At 38.4% G+C, this 18,286-nt stretch overlaps 1 protein-coding gene across 5 annotated transcripts in view; it reads right to left on the reverse strand.

Annotated features, from left to right (window-relative positions):
- Positions 1–18,286, reverse strand: part of ptprua (protein tyrosine phosphatase receptor type Ua) — a 391,037-nt gene that overhangs the window by 18,363 nt on the left and 354,388 nt on the right. For all 5 annotated transcript variants that reach the window (XM_017431881.3, XM_017431879.3, XM_017431882.3 and 2 more), the window contains 4 exons: positions 13,474–13,609; positions 12,074–12,223; positions 4,647–4,961; positions 270–395 (listed from right to left, as the gene is read on the reverse strand). In XM_017431881.3, coding sequence (XP_017287370.1) covers positions 270–395; positions 4,647–4,961; positions 12,074–12,223; positions 13,474–13,609 — 727 coding nt within the window. The remainder of the gene's footprint in view (positions 1–269; positions 396–4,646; positions 4,962–12,073; positions 12,224–13,473; positions 13,610–18,286) is intronic.

Consider the following 18,286-nt stretch of genomic DNA (forward strand, 5'->3'; position numbering starts at 1 on the left):
AGGTGGACAGCTGAGTCCTGTCCCGAAGAGGACCAAAATGTTCACTCCACACTCTCTATTTCTGAATTGAGAAAGCTCCTCGGATTAGAAGCGAAACGTCTTCAGCTACAGAATAGAAGTCCAGTTGTTTTTGTTTTTTAACCTTTTTTTGAATTTACCATGGCCTGGATGACTGAGAATCTACACCAGCATACCGACTTAATATAGTACTTCACATGTTTTAAATCTGAAAAAGGCAGATGTTTTCGAACTGCGGGAAGTCCACTTACCCGGGTGATGTTCTGAATCCGAAACAGACGGATGATGATGTCATCGTCAGCAGTCCTGGACAGAAGCTCCACTGTCATGGGCCCGAACTGCTGCAGCCCCGGCTCAGGCCAATACTGCAGACAGGGCTGGGAGGAAATGAGAAGACAGCAGGTCATTAGCCCACAGAACAAATCATTATGTCAGCAACAAGTGATGGTGAAGCCAGTAACAAGACACCTGAGTATTGACAGCAGACACAATTAGCCTAAATGACAATGATTACCTACAAATAGCAGCTGTAAATTAAACTTTGAAAAAAAAAGACCCACAGACGATGGGAACAATCCTTCACATCAGCAACAGTCATCTAGCTTGAATAATTCATGAGGCCCAATCATTACCATTAGCACATTATAAATTAATGGAGTAAGAGACCTTGGCTGTGCCCGAGAGAGACAAACAGGAATTTAGCTGAGAGGCTGGACGCACTCAAAGCCAAGGTCTCCCATCATCATTGCTTCAAGAACACATGCAGCCCCCCCCCCCGACCCCCGAGCCAAGAAGAATAACATGGGAGAGCGGTGTTGACATGCCAACATGTTCTGTAGTTACTTTGGGGACCCCTGGAGAGAAACGCGATAACGGTGACACACTGACAGAAAAGTATTAACAGGTGTTATTAGGCAAGAAGGGAGATAAATATTTATCCATACAGACTGGAGACAGGCAGCTTCAACTCAGGAGGACAGACCGAGTACGTGAGTGAGGGGCTGAAGGGGTGAACTGTTAATCCACTGGAAGTGGGAGACAGGGAGGACGAGGAAGAAGGGAAGAGAGTGACAGTGGAAGGAGGATGGGCTCCAGCTGACAGGCATGGTTGAAATGTTGAGCAGGAATGAGACATGACGCAGTGACAGAGCGGTGATAGGAAGACGACAGAACAAACCTACCCACGGGCCAACATGGAGCGGAGCGATAAGGATGTGGTAATGGCGTGACAGCAAATGGAAGGGACAGCCTGAATGCAGAATTAATGTTTGGTCATGGAGTGAAAGGGTAGACGTTTGATGCCCCTGTGCCCACTGTGCTATGGGTCACATTTTTGTCCTTTTTGAGGAATGAGGGATATCTACTCACCAGCCACTTCATTAAAACCCCTGTTCATTTGGTTGTTAACAGGAATAGCTAATCAGCCAATCACATGGCAGCAACTCAATGCATTTAGGCATCTAGACATAGAAACGACCTGTTGGAAGTTCAAACCAAGCATCAGAATAGGGCAGCAAGGGGATTTGAGTGACTTTGAACGAGGCATGGTTGTTTGTGCCAGACATCAGATGCCACTCCTGTCAGCTAAGAACAGGAAACTGAGGCGACAATTAACACAGGCTCACCAAAACTGGACAATAAGAGATTGGAAAAAAACATCGCCTGCTCTGATGATTCACTGATTCACTGGACTCCAACGGTCTCCACAGCCACCGGATTTGAGTCCAATCTAACACCAACGGGAGATTTGCATCATCTTATCTGCAGCCACTGTGTGATGCTAACATGTCAGTATGGACCAAAATCTTTAAGGAGTGTTTTTAACACTTTAATTTATGCAACAAAAAATCTATTAAAGTTTGGAGGCAAAAAGACCTAATAAAGTGATTGGTGAGTGTAATTAAATATTTTGTTGGGACTGTAGAATTGATGTGGTTTAATGTACAGCAGGTTGCAAAAAGTGTTTTCTGTTCTGTTGCCTTGTGTCCTGGAATTGAAATAGATTATAAGTAATGGACATATGCAAAATGCTCATGTATAATTAAATGGAGAAAATATTGTTTTCAAAGAATTCTAAAAAATAAAATGAAAGAAAATAAAAAACCTGAAAAGTGATTTGTGCAAATGAATTCACTATCTTAGCTTAAAAGCCCCAACTATTCCCTTCTGAAGCCACACAAGTTGACAAAGATCCACCTGGGGGCAGTCTAAGGGTCAGATGATCTCAGTAGATATACACCTGTTCTGATAACCCTCCTCGGTTTGAATTGAGTTAAACTGAATTCTAATTAGACTGAGTTGGACTGTTGTTTAACTGGATTTGAAATGAACTCTGCTGTAACTGAACTGGGTGATAATTAGTATAACTTGGAGAGTTCTGAATTAGAAAGAATTAGACTGAACTGGAATCTCTGTAAACTGACTTTAATTAGTGCTTACTACTTTGAAGTTTAGGGCCTTGAGAGGACTTAAGCTGTGAACTGGTGCTTCATCAATAAGGTGAGTTAAACTGAGTGTTTGTTGCAGACAGAATGACAAAAAATAAGAAATAAGCAGCATGAAAACAGGATGTGTTTTTTTTTAGAATGTCTTAACGGCACATTGGAAAAGAAAACAAACAGAAATCAGAAGCTGATAAAAGGGCAGTACTTAAAAACCAATCTGAGCGCTAACAAACCACATCAGATCTTTGTTTAAAGCTTTGGCAATGGGCGATACTTTCATCAATAAGTTCTTTTATCTGTTTGTTCTCACCATCTGACTGCATCCTGAGCTTGGGTCTGTCTGCTTCAACTGTAGATCGTGACAACCAGCTTGATAAAGGTCCTGGGTTGGACCTGGGAACTGTGTGGTGTTTGCATGTTCTCCCCATGTTTGAGTGGGTTTTCTCCAGGGACTCTGGTTTCCTCCCTCAGTCTAAAAACATGCCTTCAGGCCCAGGCCTCCCTTGGAAAAGAGATCTGAGATCTCAATGGGACTTGCCTGGTTAAAAAAAGGTTAATACATAAAATAAATGAGTGTGTTTGTGTGTCTTTGATTTTTATCTCTGATTTTCTGTTTTTAAAAAGTTTCTTTGTGAGTGATTAAAACTGGAGCACATTAGTTTGCACAGGGAAAAAAGGGGTTTGTCTGCTCAGCAGTGAAATAGCTCCTGGTGTCTGTAAAGGCACAGGCTGAAGGGACGGTTGTGTGAATTCTCAGGGATAAGGAATTGCTTTCTGCGGGAGAGTCTGAAACCGAAGTGGGCTGAACTTGAAAGGGATCCTGACACCTTATTGCCTTCTGATGCTTTTTATGTCTGTACCTTTGCTCTGGTCTTCTGCACACTGCTTGTCTTGCAATGTTTGGAATTGGTAGAAAATTAGCTGAGACACTGGGTTCTCTCCCCGTATGCTCTTTAGATAATAAATACATTGCCAAGTGGAAAAGCTGTACTGGTGGCAAAAGATAAACCTCAATATAGTGAAAAAAAGGAAATGTAATACGATGTTAAACAGAAACAAAATTAAAGGTTTAACATCCTTTGAAGGAATGTGGATCACCCACTGCCTTTCATGTCAGAGTTTTAGACTAAAATTATGTTATGATAAGAAGTTCAATGAAAGTTTGTGCAATCTCAGACTGCAAGATCTAGATGAGATATGTAAACACTTAAAGAATATAACGATGATGACTATCATTTACTACAACACACAGTCTTTGCTCAATACCTGTAAAATCAATCGAGTTATCGCCATGACCATTTTGAATTGGATTGACTCCGAACTTTAATGAGTTGTAGATGTGCAGGCAGTGATTAATTTTTGAATATTTCATGAAAATCTGTTCAGTGGTTTGTGAGATATTTGGCTAACAGACAAACAGGCTAGATGTCACCAGTTATTGCTAAAGTTTGAAGCAAAGATTTGCACCATATATTCTATTAAAAGTATGTGTTGTGGATTTTGTTCAGCTACTACCAATTCATTTTTAACTTAATATCTGTAAAATTGTCTGAGTTATAGTTATAGTTGTGTCTCCTAAGGTCAGTTGGCTGTGATGACCATCTTAAATTGGGTTGACTCCTAAATTTGATCATTTATAAATGTACACCCAAAGATTGTTTTCTGAAAGGTTTTTTTTTCTCTTTTTTTTTAAATCCGTCCAGTGGTTAATGAGATATTTTGCTAAAAAACAGACGAGGTTGACTCCAGTAGTTATTGGCAGTTTCAAAAACTCTCAGTATTTGTGTTGTGAATGACTTAGCTACTGCTGAAGTTGGCTAGGTTACAGCCATTTCTGTGTTTGCTAAGGTTGCTTTGCTGTGGAAGCCATTTTGATCAGTTGACTCCAAACGTTATTCAGTTCTAGATGTAAATTCCTTCCTTACTTTCTGAGTGTATCATTAATTTTTGTCCAGTAATTCACAAGATATTTTTCTTACGGTACAGACAAAACAAACACACACATGGGCAAAAACATTAATGCCACTTCACCTTTGTTAGCAGGCGATAATGATTAAAGTGGAAGTTACTTTTTGACTATTCTCAGTTGTCAATGGGTTCTAAAAAGTGCAGTTTCAGGCCAGAAAAGCAAAATAACTTGCTTAAGTTTGCATTAATCTTTCTACTCTGTCCTTATTTTCTTACCCAAGCAGAGTTGGACTGGTTGAGCTGGTTGAGCATCACCACAGAGGTGCAGCCGTAGTCATACACCAGCCTCCAGAAGTCGGTGGTGGTGCCGGGCAGTGGGTGCGGTGTCACCACGAAGGCGGCAGGTCGGAGGAAGCTGTCAGCCAGCGCTGCGTTGACATAGTTGCTGCTTTCTCCCTCAGTGGTGATGAGAAAAGCCAGTGAGCGGTCCGGTGGCAGAACGTCCATGCTGCGGTTCTTCTCGCGGTTCCTGGGCATCAAGGAGATGCTGCACTCCTCCACATCCAGGTGAGGAGTAACAGAGTTCAGAGTCTGAGGATGGAGAAGGAGAAAGATGAAAGAGTGGGTAATGAAAAGTAGAGCAGGAAAGATGGTTCCAAAGGCTGGCCTGTGTAAAATGACAGATTCTAATTAAAATCTGTGATAAAGGAAGATCAAGGTGAGTTGGAAAGAAAAAAAGGAATAAAAGCATTGATGTTTTTACCAGCCTGACCTGTCCTAACCAGAGGAGCACAACCATATGTCAACTGACAACTTTAGAACAGCACCGTTTCTAAAACTCTAAACTGAACTTAACAGATGAAGACACATTTATTGACAATAAGATGAAGGTCATGTAGAAGAAAACTAGAGACATTAAATGTCTGCAAAAACGCAGTGTGAACACTAAGTGCTGAGTGACTCGGCTAAAAATTTACGAAGAAGCTGAAACTTAGTTGTTAAAGGTGAAACAAGTAAAACACTAGCTAAAAGCTAAAATGAGCATAACACTAGCTAAAATTTTAAAAGTAGAAAAATGATAGCTAAAAGCTAAAAAACAAAATAAAAGGTACCCGAAAACTAAAAGTAGCAGAAAGGCAGCTAAAAGCAGCTAATGGTATCAAAAAATATCTGAACAGTAGCTAAAATCTAAAAGTAGTATAAAACATTAAAAATATAGCAAGTATACTGAAGCAGACAACAATGTTTTTGAAGGAGTTGAAGAGACCTCAATGTATTTTTCTGGGGGAAATATTTGTAAATATTTTGTAAAATATAAAAGTTACATGAAGCAAAAGTCATAGAACCCACCTCCTGAATAAGCTGAATGTTTTGATTTATAATTAGCTAAAATAGAACAACATATGCAGAAATAGACAAACAAACAAAACAATTGTATGAAAGCTGAATGTGTAATCACACATTAAGAAAGATTGTGGAACTTGACTCTAGTTGCTGATGCCCAGTTGCTTTAACACAAACTAAGTCAAACTTGTTAGTGAAATATTTCAACTTGGCAACAATTTGCAATTCTGAGCAGGCTGTCTTATTTAACACCCCATGGCAGTAAGAGAGGAGGAGTTGACTACATGTACAGACACAAATAGCTTGTTTCTATGGCCAAAGGTCACCAATCAATAACAAATATAGCTGGCATTTACTGGATGGAAAGAAGTTGAATAATCCACATTTACCACACATTGTCTTGGTTGCAGAAGTTTTCTTCAGGGCACAAAGTCTTCTCTGTTTAATGTATGCAAATACAGAATCAGCTTTAGCCTTGGCTTCATGTTGACGACACATTGAGGTAGAAACAGCCCAAGACACATTACTGTCAGAATTTAAATTAGTGGATGTTTAATTAGTGAATCGAGCAGTTGTTTTCTAAAGATTTATACCTAAGTATGTGGTATAAAGTACCAGGAGTGGCTTTTTTTTCAGATACTTGTATGAACTGACTCCCCACTGTCCCCCAATCCTTAAAAAAACAACAATCTTGACAATGATCCCATGCAGTCATAATAGGAGCAAATTTCAAGTGAGTTTTAGTTGAGTGTTTTATCTTTAACTAACCCTTTTCTTGTCTTTGAGTGTTTGTTCAGTGGGTCCACGTCAATTTGTCCCCCTGCCAAATCCTAACTTCACTTTGTAGCCAGCGGTTGATGTTCTATACCAGTTGGGTACAAAAAAGGTTATCACTTTTCAGCCCTGCACCTAGCATGGCTGGAAAGTGATATGTGCAGTATCCCTGCATGCACATATCATTATGTGCACAAGATCAAGTTGTGCTTTATTTCATTGTCAGGGTTATTATATACCATAACCAAAGTGTTTTGTTTATTTTCTTTTGCTGCACTGCACTTATCCCTGTCACTGATCCTGCATGTACTTTTACAGGCTGAGGCACCAGCTTCACTAACGTGGGTACGAAGCTGGCTAAGGCAGGTACAGATGTGGGCAGAGGTAGGTACAAAGAGACCTGTTGCAGACAGCTTCTTTTTCTACTTTGGGTAAAAGGCAGTGGTGGGCCGTCGGGGCCAACAAGGCCTTCTCTGCTGGCCTAACATAACCAAGAATCATCATAATTATGATAAAGGTTCATTTCATTTTTCATTTACTTTCCTAGGTATCTAAAAGTATTCATATTCTCTTCATGTCATATTATGCTCCTTCCAGCGCTGTTGTTTTTAGGTTAGAGTTTTTATCCAATCAGAATCCAGCTCTTATGTTGCCAGGCTGTATGAAATCTGCCTGGGCCTTCAGAACCGTCAGTGCTGGCATCTGTGCACTGTAAGTCAACGGCCAAATACAGTTGATAGACAGCTGCGATAGCCAATCAGATCACGAGTTGTGTCAGCCAGGCCCTCTAGCTGGCCTCCCGTTGAACGTGACATTTACGCGTCCTGTGATTGGATATGGATACTTACGAGTTTGAGCTGCGGCAGTGCTATGCAGATCAACAGAGTCACACCCAGGACTGTTAACGGTTAAAAACTTTTTTAACCCACAATGGCTGAAGGAGAGCAACACGTTGATTTGGTTGCTGATTTACTGGCAAGGCTGTTTTCAATACGAACTTTTCAAGAGAAGGTAGATCTCGTTAGAGGAGGACGGCCAACCCCCGAGCTAGCTAACCTGTCCCAGAATGGATTTTGTGTTGAAATAAGTGTTTTGGGGGACACAGCCATTTTGGTGAGTGCAAACTTTTTATTTATTTTATTCATTTTTATTTATTTTTGACAGTAGCATACCAGATATGTTTTAATTGCTGATGTGGGTTTGTTGATTTTTAAAATGCGTCGGATAATAGCCCATTTTGATTTTCATCCTGGTGTTATAAATGCTGGCATAATGAAAGGTATTTATTGACTAAGTTGGACATCACGGAAGGTATAAGTGTGAAATGCACCGCCCGCCACTGGTAAAAGGTGACGTATGCTGCAAAGGTTCGATTTGGCCTGTAGCTTTATTTAGTCCATTGTTAACTACAAAGATTTAGACACCACAAGCTCCAAAAATGTCCCAACAGCTCAACATGTTTTTTTTTGTATGGTCAGTAATTTAAAAGCCATTGATTTGAAGTAAAAAAAAATAAATTGATGAGTAGGAGGAAATACAGGAAAGTACTGTTTATCAACCAGGATTGATTCATATTCTGGGGCAGGCCATTATGAACTTTCTGAGTTTGAGAAAAAAAAATAGTTTAGAATTTCTGCAAAAAAAAGAATAAATAAAAGAAACTGTTGCCGGCTGTGAATTTCAATGTAGAACTTATAAATTCACAAGAAAACAATAGTTGGACACAATGAGACAATAAAACATAAAAAAACTGAAATGGGAGTTGATAACTACTGCTGAAATGATTAGACAAGGAGAAAGTGTCACAGTAACACAAAATCTTTGTCAAATTCCTGTTAAGCTTTGTTTTTTCAGTTAGTGGCTAATCCATAATGTATAATATGCAAAAACAAAGAACGTGTTGGGTTTTAAATAGTTTTGAAGGTCACTGGTGAATGTCATTAAGTTTGACCTCATGACATTCAACAAGTCAAAATGAAAGCTGTCAGACCTCCCTCACACCAGATGATGACCTTGCTATGAAGTTAATAATCAGCCAGATGGTTCATGCTGGGTCTTGACAATGTCTTCAGATGTGTATTAGAAACGCAGTGGGCTCTCCTCTATGTGTCATTGAATTTCATGGATCCACAATAGTGCCCAAAACCATCATAGCAAGGTCATGGTGGCAGTGTATCAGGGTCCTGGATGCAGCCCAGTGGAAGTGGTGGCAGAGGATCCATGACATAGGGCACACCTGTCACAGTTCGCTATGTACCTTGGTATGAGGGTCACCGTTCAGTACGGTACAACAAGGAAAATAAATACATTTCAAATGGTACTATTTTTACAGACAACTTTCCCAGAAGCCAAGACAAAAAAATAACCAAAACAAAAACAACAACAAAAAAAAAACAACCCCCCTTTTTATAATGTAAGATTTAATGCTACTTTTAGCAATTCTGTCATAATACAGAGCTATTTATAGCAGAAATATCACCTTAGCATCACAAATAAACTCTTTCATAAATTAAGTTTTCTTAGCAGCAATAAAACATCTTAAAACAAACATTACCCTGTTTCCATTCCAGCTGGACACTTCAGATTTAGTTTGTAAAGCCTGACAGTCGGGAGATGTCTTCAGTGTTAATAAAGTTCCCTTGCCTTTTTGCTGTAATTAAGTTACATATGCTGACATGGATACACATAATCTCAAAGGAAGAGCACGAAAAATAAAAGCCCTGTCACACAAAATAAAAGCCTTATGCAGAAGTTAGACTGTGGTGCATAATGATCAGCGCAGAGTTTTGTTTTTTTTTCCCAAACATCTGATTGGACTTGTTTGCTTCTGCATGCTATTCTGAATCAAGCATGCTTTGTTTGATGTGGAGTGTTTAGATAATATCTTTCTTTGCTTCTTTTTTGTCAGGGCTGTAAGCAACATGCAGTGAAATAAGACGTGCTGCTCTGGGAACCGTGATCAGCTGTTATTGACGTATTCATCAGTTTGCTGTACCCGTCCAAAAACATCTGTACTCAACTGGCATGGTACAAATACATGTACCATTACACCCCTACCTTTCAGACTTGATTTTCAACAATTTGAAGCACAACTGGAACCACTGGCCTCATCCCTAGGCTACAAGCATGAATGTGACAAGGTCATGGAAACAATCGAGTGCAGAGGTGATACCCGTGAGGCGATGATGGCGAGATCTTCTACCACATAGTGCCATCTTGATGTAGTCAGAGAAGCTTGCCAGTAGAAGAGCATTTTGAGGATACAGTAAAAAGCAGTAAAAACCTCTTTGGTGAGTGCTAAGAGCACAGCAGCTTCATGACTACCTTCACACTGAAGGAGGTTTTCTAAATTTGCTGCAATCAGCCACACTCTGATTGTTATCCAGTATAAAAGGTGTCTTACTGTAAACAGCTTTTCAAACTTGGCCCTTCCTCACCTTTCTGCTGAGACATGCTACATTCAAGGAGCTTTGAAAAAAAAAGGACTTTTAAAAACCTTGTAGAATAATCAAGTCAAGCCTTGTCCACATGGAAACATTGTTTTACAAAACAATCTGTTTTAGTTGTTTCTAAAGAATATCCCTGTGAACACTTCACCGTTTCAAGAAATGTTTTCACATGTAAACCAAGAAAACCTGCTGTAGTAACTATGCCAGGCCTGTATGTGGCGCTGGAGCATGCTCACAAAGTCTACATGTTTGGTCAGAACCGTACACTTTATATATTTTACTCCACAGTTTGTGGTTCAACCTGCAAACTCAACAAGAAGAAAAAGACAAGGATGGTGAATACAAGAGCAAGAACCAAATCTTTTTTTTTTTTTTTTTTGTGGTTGGACGACAAAGTGGAACTTCTACTTTGTGTCACAATAAACTACAAGACCACAAAAAGGCAGGATGTTGTTGACTTGTAAGATGTGTCAGTCCAAATAATGGATGCGTTTCGGGTCCAGTATCCAACAGAGGGACAGCTTGAGGAAAGGGTTTTGCTCATCTCCTCTTTTAAACTATTCCCCACATTTCCAATCCGTGCTGGCAAGATGTACAGGAATGAGCATAGGCCACTGTCCAAACTAGGTGAAAACATTGATTTGTACCATAATTGAAATTTGACAAAAAAAATAAATAAATAAAAAGTTGTCCATAAAGACTCCATCTAGCAATCCCAGAAACTAAAATAGCATAAAATCTTCTTCATCTACCTTTAAATTGAACTTGACTGATAGGCATGTCTTTTGTTCTGACCTTTATCATTTCTTTTGAAATTAAACATTTTTTTTTCTCTGCCAGCTGCTATAGTGCTAAGAATTCACTGTGTATAATAGTCTGGCATCATTGTGAAGCTTAGAGATCCCCCTTTTTAAATTTTTCTGATGACATCATTCTAGATTAATTAAAAAAAAAAAGTTTTCAAACTAGAAGTCTTGTAAACAAAGCTTACTTGTTGCTAGCTGGGTGATAAAACACCAAACTTCAACAAACTATGCATCATTTTGAAGCTTTTGAGATGGAGAATTTGAAAATAATAACAACTCAATATTAAAAAAAACAAAAAACTTCCCATTCTGACTCTTTTTGCCAGCACAGGACACAAACTTTAAATGTCTAATTGAGGTTTATAGCATTTTTGTTTTTTGTATAGTTGACAGTTCAATAAAGTGATAAAAACACTTAGATCATTTGGTGTAATAATAAGGGGAGTTTTCTCTGCTTTATTTAAGGTGGTATCTCACAGAATTCATGAGAATGTCTTCAGAATGTCTCACAACTTTTACCAGGTTCTCAGTTGTCCTATACAGGTCACATAGGCATGCAGTCCTGTCGCTTAGCTTTTAAACATGTTCAAACAATTTGTGCAACATTTCTCTTGAAATAGTCTCAAAGTCATTGTAGTTGTCTCCAAACCACCTCAAGGGCCCTAAAGATGACACCTGCACAAGAACTCTGTTTTATGTCAGAAAACATCTGAAGCAAATGTCCAGTTCTAAAAATCACACTGATGATAAATAAGAACTACTGAAGAACTGGACTTAAACTGTCTATCTATATTTTAAAGTGTACTTCAGAAGCATTATAAATGTGGGAGCGGCTGCTGAGGTGGACAGCCAAATAATGAACGTGCTGAAGAACAGTTTTACAGGCTGTGCACACAAAAAAGGCTGTAATTTTCATAAACTGGCTACTCGAAACGAAGCCACACAGTTTGAGTGTCTCTTGATTGGAAATACTCGGAGTTCACTGAGGCTGCAGCGGAAAAGTCACAGATTTTCTTACAGTTTTGAGTGATTTTTTTCACCAACAGTCGCAGCTCAGTGAAATATCATCTTTAAAGCATTGTTATTGTTCCTTGTCTGATCACTGATCACCACAGTATATGACAGTTTAGTTGTAGTTAAGAAACTGACATCTGCACCACAAACAAGCATGCAGTATGTCATTACTGTTGATGCAGGTTTCATGCCTGGATGTTGGAGGTTAGGTTAGAAGTAGTTCTAAGACATCGTAGAGTGCAATAAACTGCATAGATAGTTTTTTTTCCTCCCATTCCCCCCCCCGCAGTGTTGATCCCTAGTTTTTGTGTCCTACCTGAAACTCCTCTCTGAGCTGCGAGGTGTTGCTCTGAGAGTCCACCTTCAGCATTTCCTTATAGGTGAGGGCAAACTCAGACACAGGGATGGCAGTTTCTCCACACAGACAGGCCTCCAGGATGGCATCGTGGATGAACACATACTGCTCCTGACAGACAGGCAGACGGAGGACAGAAACATTCAAACATTCACCAAATCACACAGAAGCCTCCCTGCACCGAGCAGCAACTCAGCTGTTAATTGCCACTCATGAGGAACATTCTGAATTTAATTACTGCTGTTGAATGTTGACTAATAGCTGTCAACTGTCAAATATTCTTCACATTGCCATGGCCACCCCACAGCATTGTTTCCTAACAGAACACTGTCAATAAATGGAGGGAAGAGTGCAAAAATCACGTATCAGGAGAGCCACACACTGCCCACACAACATATTTAAATAACATCAAGAGCTGAGCAATTAACGAGGACACTGGGAAATTTGTTTTGACATGGAACCAAACAAAGGATCAAAGAGGCGGGAATTCATTTAAAATTACTGGCAAAATATGGCCCCTCTTCCAACTTATTTATCATTTTTAATGTGTTCAGTAATTACAGAAATATGCTTTTTAACAGTAGCAGCAAATACCAGTGGTTTGGTGTGTTTTGTACCACATTTGAAACTTGTGAAAAGGAGGGGAAAAAAACAACCTTTCCAAATGTTTAAAAACTCTGTTTTAGTAATAAAAGTTTTTTTTCTGGTGTTTTTATTTAAAAAAACTGTAATTTGCATTATGTAGAGTTCAAATAAAAACTAGCAGCTGTGTATTTATACAAATAAATTAAGAATGTAAGTGTTTAATTTGTTGACTATTTACTTAAATACCAGTCTTTAAATGATAACTTAAATAATTATAAACTCAATAAAAGATTCTCAGCTACTACCAGACCAAATCTTAGCTCAATAATTGGAAAAATGGCCATTTTTGTGCGTAAGTCAGTTGTCTGTGGCTGTGTGTATTTTACTAACATATACACACTTGACTCCTATAGTTAAAAGCAAAGTTAAAATAACAGACCTTGTGTAATCTTCTGTCATCAGTTCACACTTGGAATGTGTTTTTGCTAATGCTACAGACAAACAAAGGCCCACACAGACAGAGACAAACATTATTGCCTTTCACCTTTGGTGATGAGGGATAAAAACCAAATACTGCAGCTTTAAATACCTTTTCTTTTAAGTACAAGTAATTTTGTGGACATCCACAAGTCTTGTTTCAGAACATGTCTGTATCAGCATTGTTTCCTAATCTCTAAAGCTTTAATGGAAAATTCTGTTCCTCCAGCTGCTTTGTAGTTTAAAGTTCAAAGCTGTCAGCATGGCCTCTCTGAGCCCACTTCAGCCCTCCCACTCACTTCAGTCTGGATCATGTTGATACGACGGGAACATAGGGTCTTAACACAGTTGTAGATGTCCACCACTCCTTCACACTCGGCCATATCCAGCATGACGTCCAGCACGATGTAGCAGCCAGTCCTGCCTGCCCCCATACTGTCAGAGGAGAGAGGAGAGGGGGGGACAAGCCTGAGCACAGCTCGGAAATCACACGTCTCACTGTGAAACCTTTAATAATCTTCTATACAGTCTGTTTAAAACGATACAAAAGGTTGGACAGATCATCAGATGGACTGACAGGTGTACCCTGCCTCTCATTCAGGGACCACAGAGCACCAACTTTCCAGGATCAAAAATCAACATCAACCAGACAGAGAAAAGAATCAAACAGGAGATTCATGAGCAGGAAAAACAAGAAGATTTACATTTTCTATGAAAACACTAAGCTGGAACTGAACAAGCAGAACAGAAGCTAAAAGCTAAAAGCAGCAAAACATCAGATAAAAAATAAAAAGTGAAATGTTGCTCAAGAGCTACAAGTAACAAAATGCTAGCAAAAAGCTAAAAGTAGCGCAACACTAGCTAAAAGCTGAAAATTGCAAAAGACTAGGTAAAAGTTCAAAGTAGTAAATTGCTAGCATAAAGATAAAAGTAGCAACATACTTTCTAATAGACCTATTAGAAAGTATGTTGCTACTTTTAAAGCAGCACAAAAAAATGTAAAGCAAAAACATTTTCAAAAGCTAAATGTAACAAAATGACAGCAAAAAGTTAGTAGCAGAACGCTAGCTAAAAGCTGAAAGTACCAAGAAACTAGCTAAAAACAGCAGAATTTTAGTGAAAAGGAGTGTTAAAACCTGTAAATGGAAAAATAATAGCCAGTGCACTAAAATACCAACAAAATCTACATAAATTCATTTAGAAATCTCTTGCCCATTAACAGTTAGCACTCAGTGAAAATAAAGGAAAAATGTTGTATTTTAAACAGCATTTTTATTACAACTCATTTATGTCTGTTTTCAACACAATTTTTTATATTCTACTCCTCCAGCAATTTTGCAAAAACTAAAAAAACAGGCTTTATAACTCAGACTTACATCACAGTAGAAACAGATTTCAAAGTTTAAATTGGTCACAGTAAGTTAGACACTTTGATATATTTTATGGTTTTCCTACAATAACAGTTAAGGTTCGATAATTTTTAAACCACAGAATGATTAACTTAGTGTTGATGTCAGACACTAACTAATGAGCTGCCTAAACCTTCCAAATATATTGCAAACAAACTCTTTATTCTCAAAAGCTTTTCACCCTGAGTGTCTCACTGCAGCAGGACTTTTGGTGTTCTCTCAAATCTTCTGGGAGTGAGTGCACACACCCAAACTATCACTGACTTCACTTCTATCTGAGTTCAGAATTTTCCTTTAAAACTGGAAGTGAAGGCTCTTTACATAAAACACTGTGGACACACACGTATTGACACGTATCATGAGCATACGTCTAATGTTTGTAACCTGTTATAACTGCCCATCAGAACAGGTATATATGGGCTGCTGTAGTTCAGATGCTGCAGAATGGAGCAGCCAAAAAAGACAATATAAGAACAGGAACATTGGCAGTTTGTCTTCCTTTTATTTTTCAAGAGAACAAACAAACAAAAAAAACTTGTGCTCAAAGATTTGATCTTTTTGGGGCATCAAAATGTGGTTTTGTAGAAACAAACAACATCCATCCATCCAACCATCCATTTTCTTTGCCCACTTTTCCATGCAAGGTTGCCTGGAGCTGGTGTCTGTCTCCAGTCATTGTGTGAGAGGCAGGGGACACCCTGGACAGGTCGCAAGTCCATCACAGGGACACATTCCCTGTCTCACTCACAGCTGGGGACAATATGAGTTACCAGTGAGCCTAACATGCATGTTTTTGGTCTGCAGTAGGGAACCAGAGTACCTGGAGTAAACCTGCTCCACACAGAAAGTCCTCATCCTGCTTGTGAACCTCTGACCTTCTTGCTGTTAGGCAACAACTCTAACCACTTAGTTTCATAAAGTCCAAATTAAAAATGAAGGTGTGCCTTAATAAACATCAGGCACCCAAGTAGTTTGATTTTTTAAATTTATTTATTTAAAAAAGGGACAGTGTAGATTAACAAATATTTAAACAAGTGAATGTAGCTGAGTTATCCAAAGGCTAATTTTCATCAGAACTCCCTTTCAGTGTGAAGTGTAAATATACAACATTCAAAAAAACACCAAACAACATAGATTAAAATAGTAAAAATATAAATAAAACACAAGAAACATATTAAAACATAAAACCACAGAACTATAAAATTTAGGCATTTAATCAACAACAAACTGATCTTACTTTTTATGTCCATTTTTTAAGACTTTGGACTGCAACCTTGTGCTTTATTTATCTCTACATGAAACCTTTATTTTACTCAAAATATGGGCTCAAAATGGTCGGCTAAGTGTCACTTTCCTGTTTTTTTTCCCTGTCTTAACTTAAAAAAACAAGGCATGCAATACAATGCAACGTGAACAGTATTTTTATATTAACAGTATGTTAACTAAAATTGATCAAGTATGTTTTTAAAGGTCAGGCCCATTTTGTGGCTGTATACAAACTGATTTAGTGTCAAAGATGATGAATCCTGAATCTGGCTCTTTTACATGTAAAGGTTGCAGACCCCTGGCTTAGATTTTTACAAAAAAAAAGTCCCAATTTAGGTTTGGGCTTTTGAAAAGCAAGCTGATAGAGTTTGGAGTTTTGGGCACCCTTCAAATATTTTTCAAAAATTTTCTAGTTGATCTTGTTATTTATTTTTTTCATCTTAATTTAGTGTGAATCAGGTGTAACAGGCAGGCATTTATTGAAAGGAGGTGTCATTTTATCTGAGAAAAGTCTGTCTTGTTTTGTTTTTTAAATGAAATTTCTGCTTGGGTGGCAGGAAGACCAAGCTGTTTAATCAATGAGCTTCATTACAGCTTTTTATTGAATTTCCAAATCGAGTCACAGACAACCCAAAGGGCAATGAAACGCTGCTGCTCTCCTTGTTGTGGACAGAATCAGCTGCAGCACAGGTGTGGGAGTGAGCCAACAGCCTGCATCGCTCAGCTAATGTGTTACATATTACATATTTACTAAGAAACCTGTTACTCTGATCATTATGACCACTCATTAAGCCATTTCTGGCTTGACTACTGAATTCTTCTTTTGAATCTTTTGCCTCCTGAAGATAAAAATTGGATTCTTACAAAGAGACCGACTGTTTGATTATTCAGACTAACAGATTCTTTATTGATTTGACGTGCATGACTGTCATGCTGCATTATTAGCTCTATGTGGACGTACGAGAGCAATTTCATTCCACTGACAAACAGCAGGTCACGGTGCTCTTTAATATGACAGTTATTAGGATTATTAGGCTGCAATCTGCTCTGTGTTATAATGACAAACTGGTAAAGGCAGGAAGGGGGAAAAAAAGTGGGGCATCTTGTTCTGCAGAGGGTTATCAGCACAGAATTGTTATATCACACTCTTTTTTTACAGACTTAATAAACTGTCAGAGTTACAACGTGACAAAATGGTTTGCATGAATGCAGAGTATATTGCTCATGCAGATGGTTTATTATGAAATGCCTCCCAGAACATCTCACAATCAGCAGCTAGATTTTACAGCAGCTTAGCTTTCAAATATTCTTTACAATCCCTCATAAGAGCACATACAGTCGCTGGCAAGCCTTCCTCAGACTGAAAATGAACTGCACCACAGAAAATTTGATTAAAATTCTTCTAATAAAGCAATCCTGGTATGAGCCAGAGTCAGATCTGCAGCTTTCACAGCAGCTCAAACAAACTGTTGGCAGAATGATACAAACACTTTGTCTGCAAGAAACATTCCTTCTTTTCATTACCAAATGAAAATGTTTGCAGTATTTTGATATTTTCCCAAAGAAAAATACAGAGAGCACTGTGAGCAAAGGACTTGTTTGAAGGTTTAATGGTGGTGTTCATTAGTTGGCACAGAGGATAAATGTCCCTCACTGAACCCCACTTTATTTGATTAAGGAAAAAAAAAATCCACAGCCTGCATTTTTATGAATTTCGCACCAGTTACACTTTAACAACTGTAATAAGATGTTGTATTGGACTGGCGACCTATCCAGGTTGTACCACAGGCACCTGATTATATTCTAAAATGGGGGAGCAAAATGAGGACTGGAAAACACCTGGCACCACTGGTCTCTACATCGAAGACATCAAAGTGTTCGTCTTTATTATGATGCATGACTAATTGGTGTCATGGAAACTGTAATGAATTCACGTCCTCTGCAGATTATTACTTTATCATATTTACTTTTTAAAAAAAAATCTGTTCATTGTTTATTTTGAATGTTATATTGACAATTAACAACAAATAAATATCCCTAACAAACAAGTAAAAGAAAAACTTTAATTCTATAAATACACATACACTTCTATACACATTATGCATATATGCATATATAAAGACATTAACTGTGGTGCTCAGCTCAGAATGGCGTGACATCCTGTACCTTTAACATAGGATAAAAAAGGAATCCAGGTTATTTCAAATGATCCAGCCTTACCAGCCAAAGTCAGTCGGATTTCTTCCAGTTTAAAAAAATAAAGAACTGCTCTAATCTATGGGGCGCCGTTTGTAAACGAGCTTGTGCTCAAAATTCATGCCTAAATTTTGTCACATTTAGCTTCAAACACTGTTTAAAAATGTAGTGTGGATTTTCTGATGTCACTTTTTACAACATTTAGCTAGTTAAATGTAATTGTTACAGCTACATGCTAAAT

The sequence above is a fragment of the Kryptolebias marmoratus genome, linkage group LG5 (assembly GCF_001649575.2).
Source record: "Kryptolebias marmoratus isolate JLee-2015 linkage group LG5, ASM164957v2, whole genome shotgun sequence".
NCBI classification, from domain to species: domain Eukaryota; kingdom Metazoa; phylum Chordata; class Actinopteri; order Cyprinodontiformes; family Rivulidae; genus Kryptolebias; species Kryptolebias marmoratus.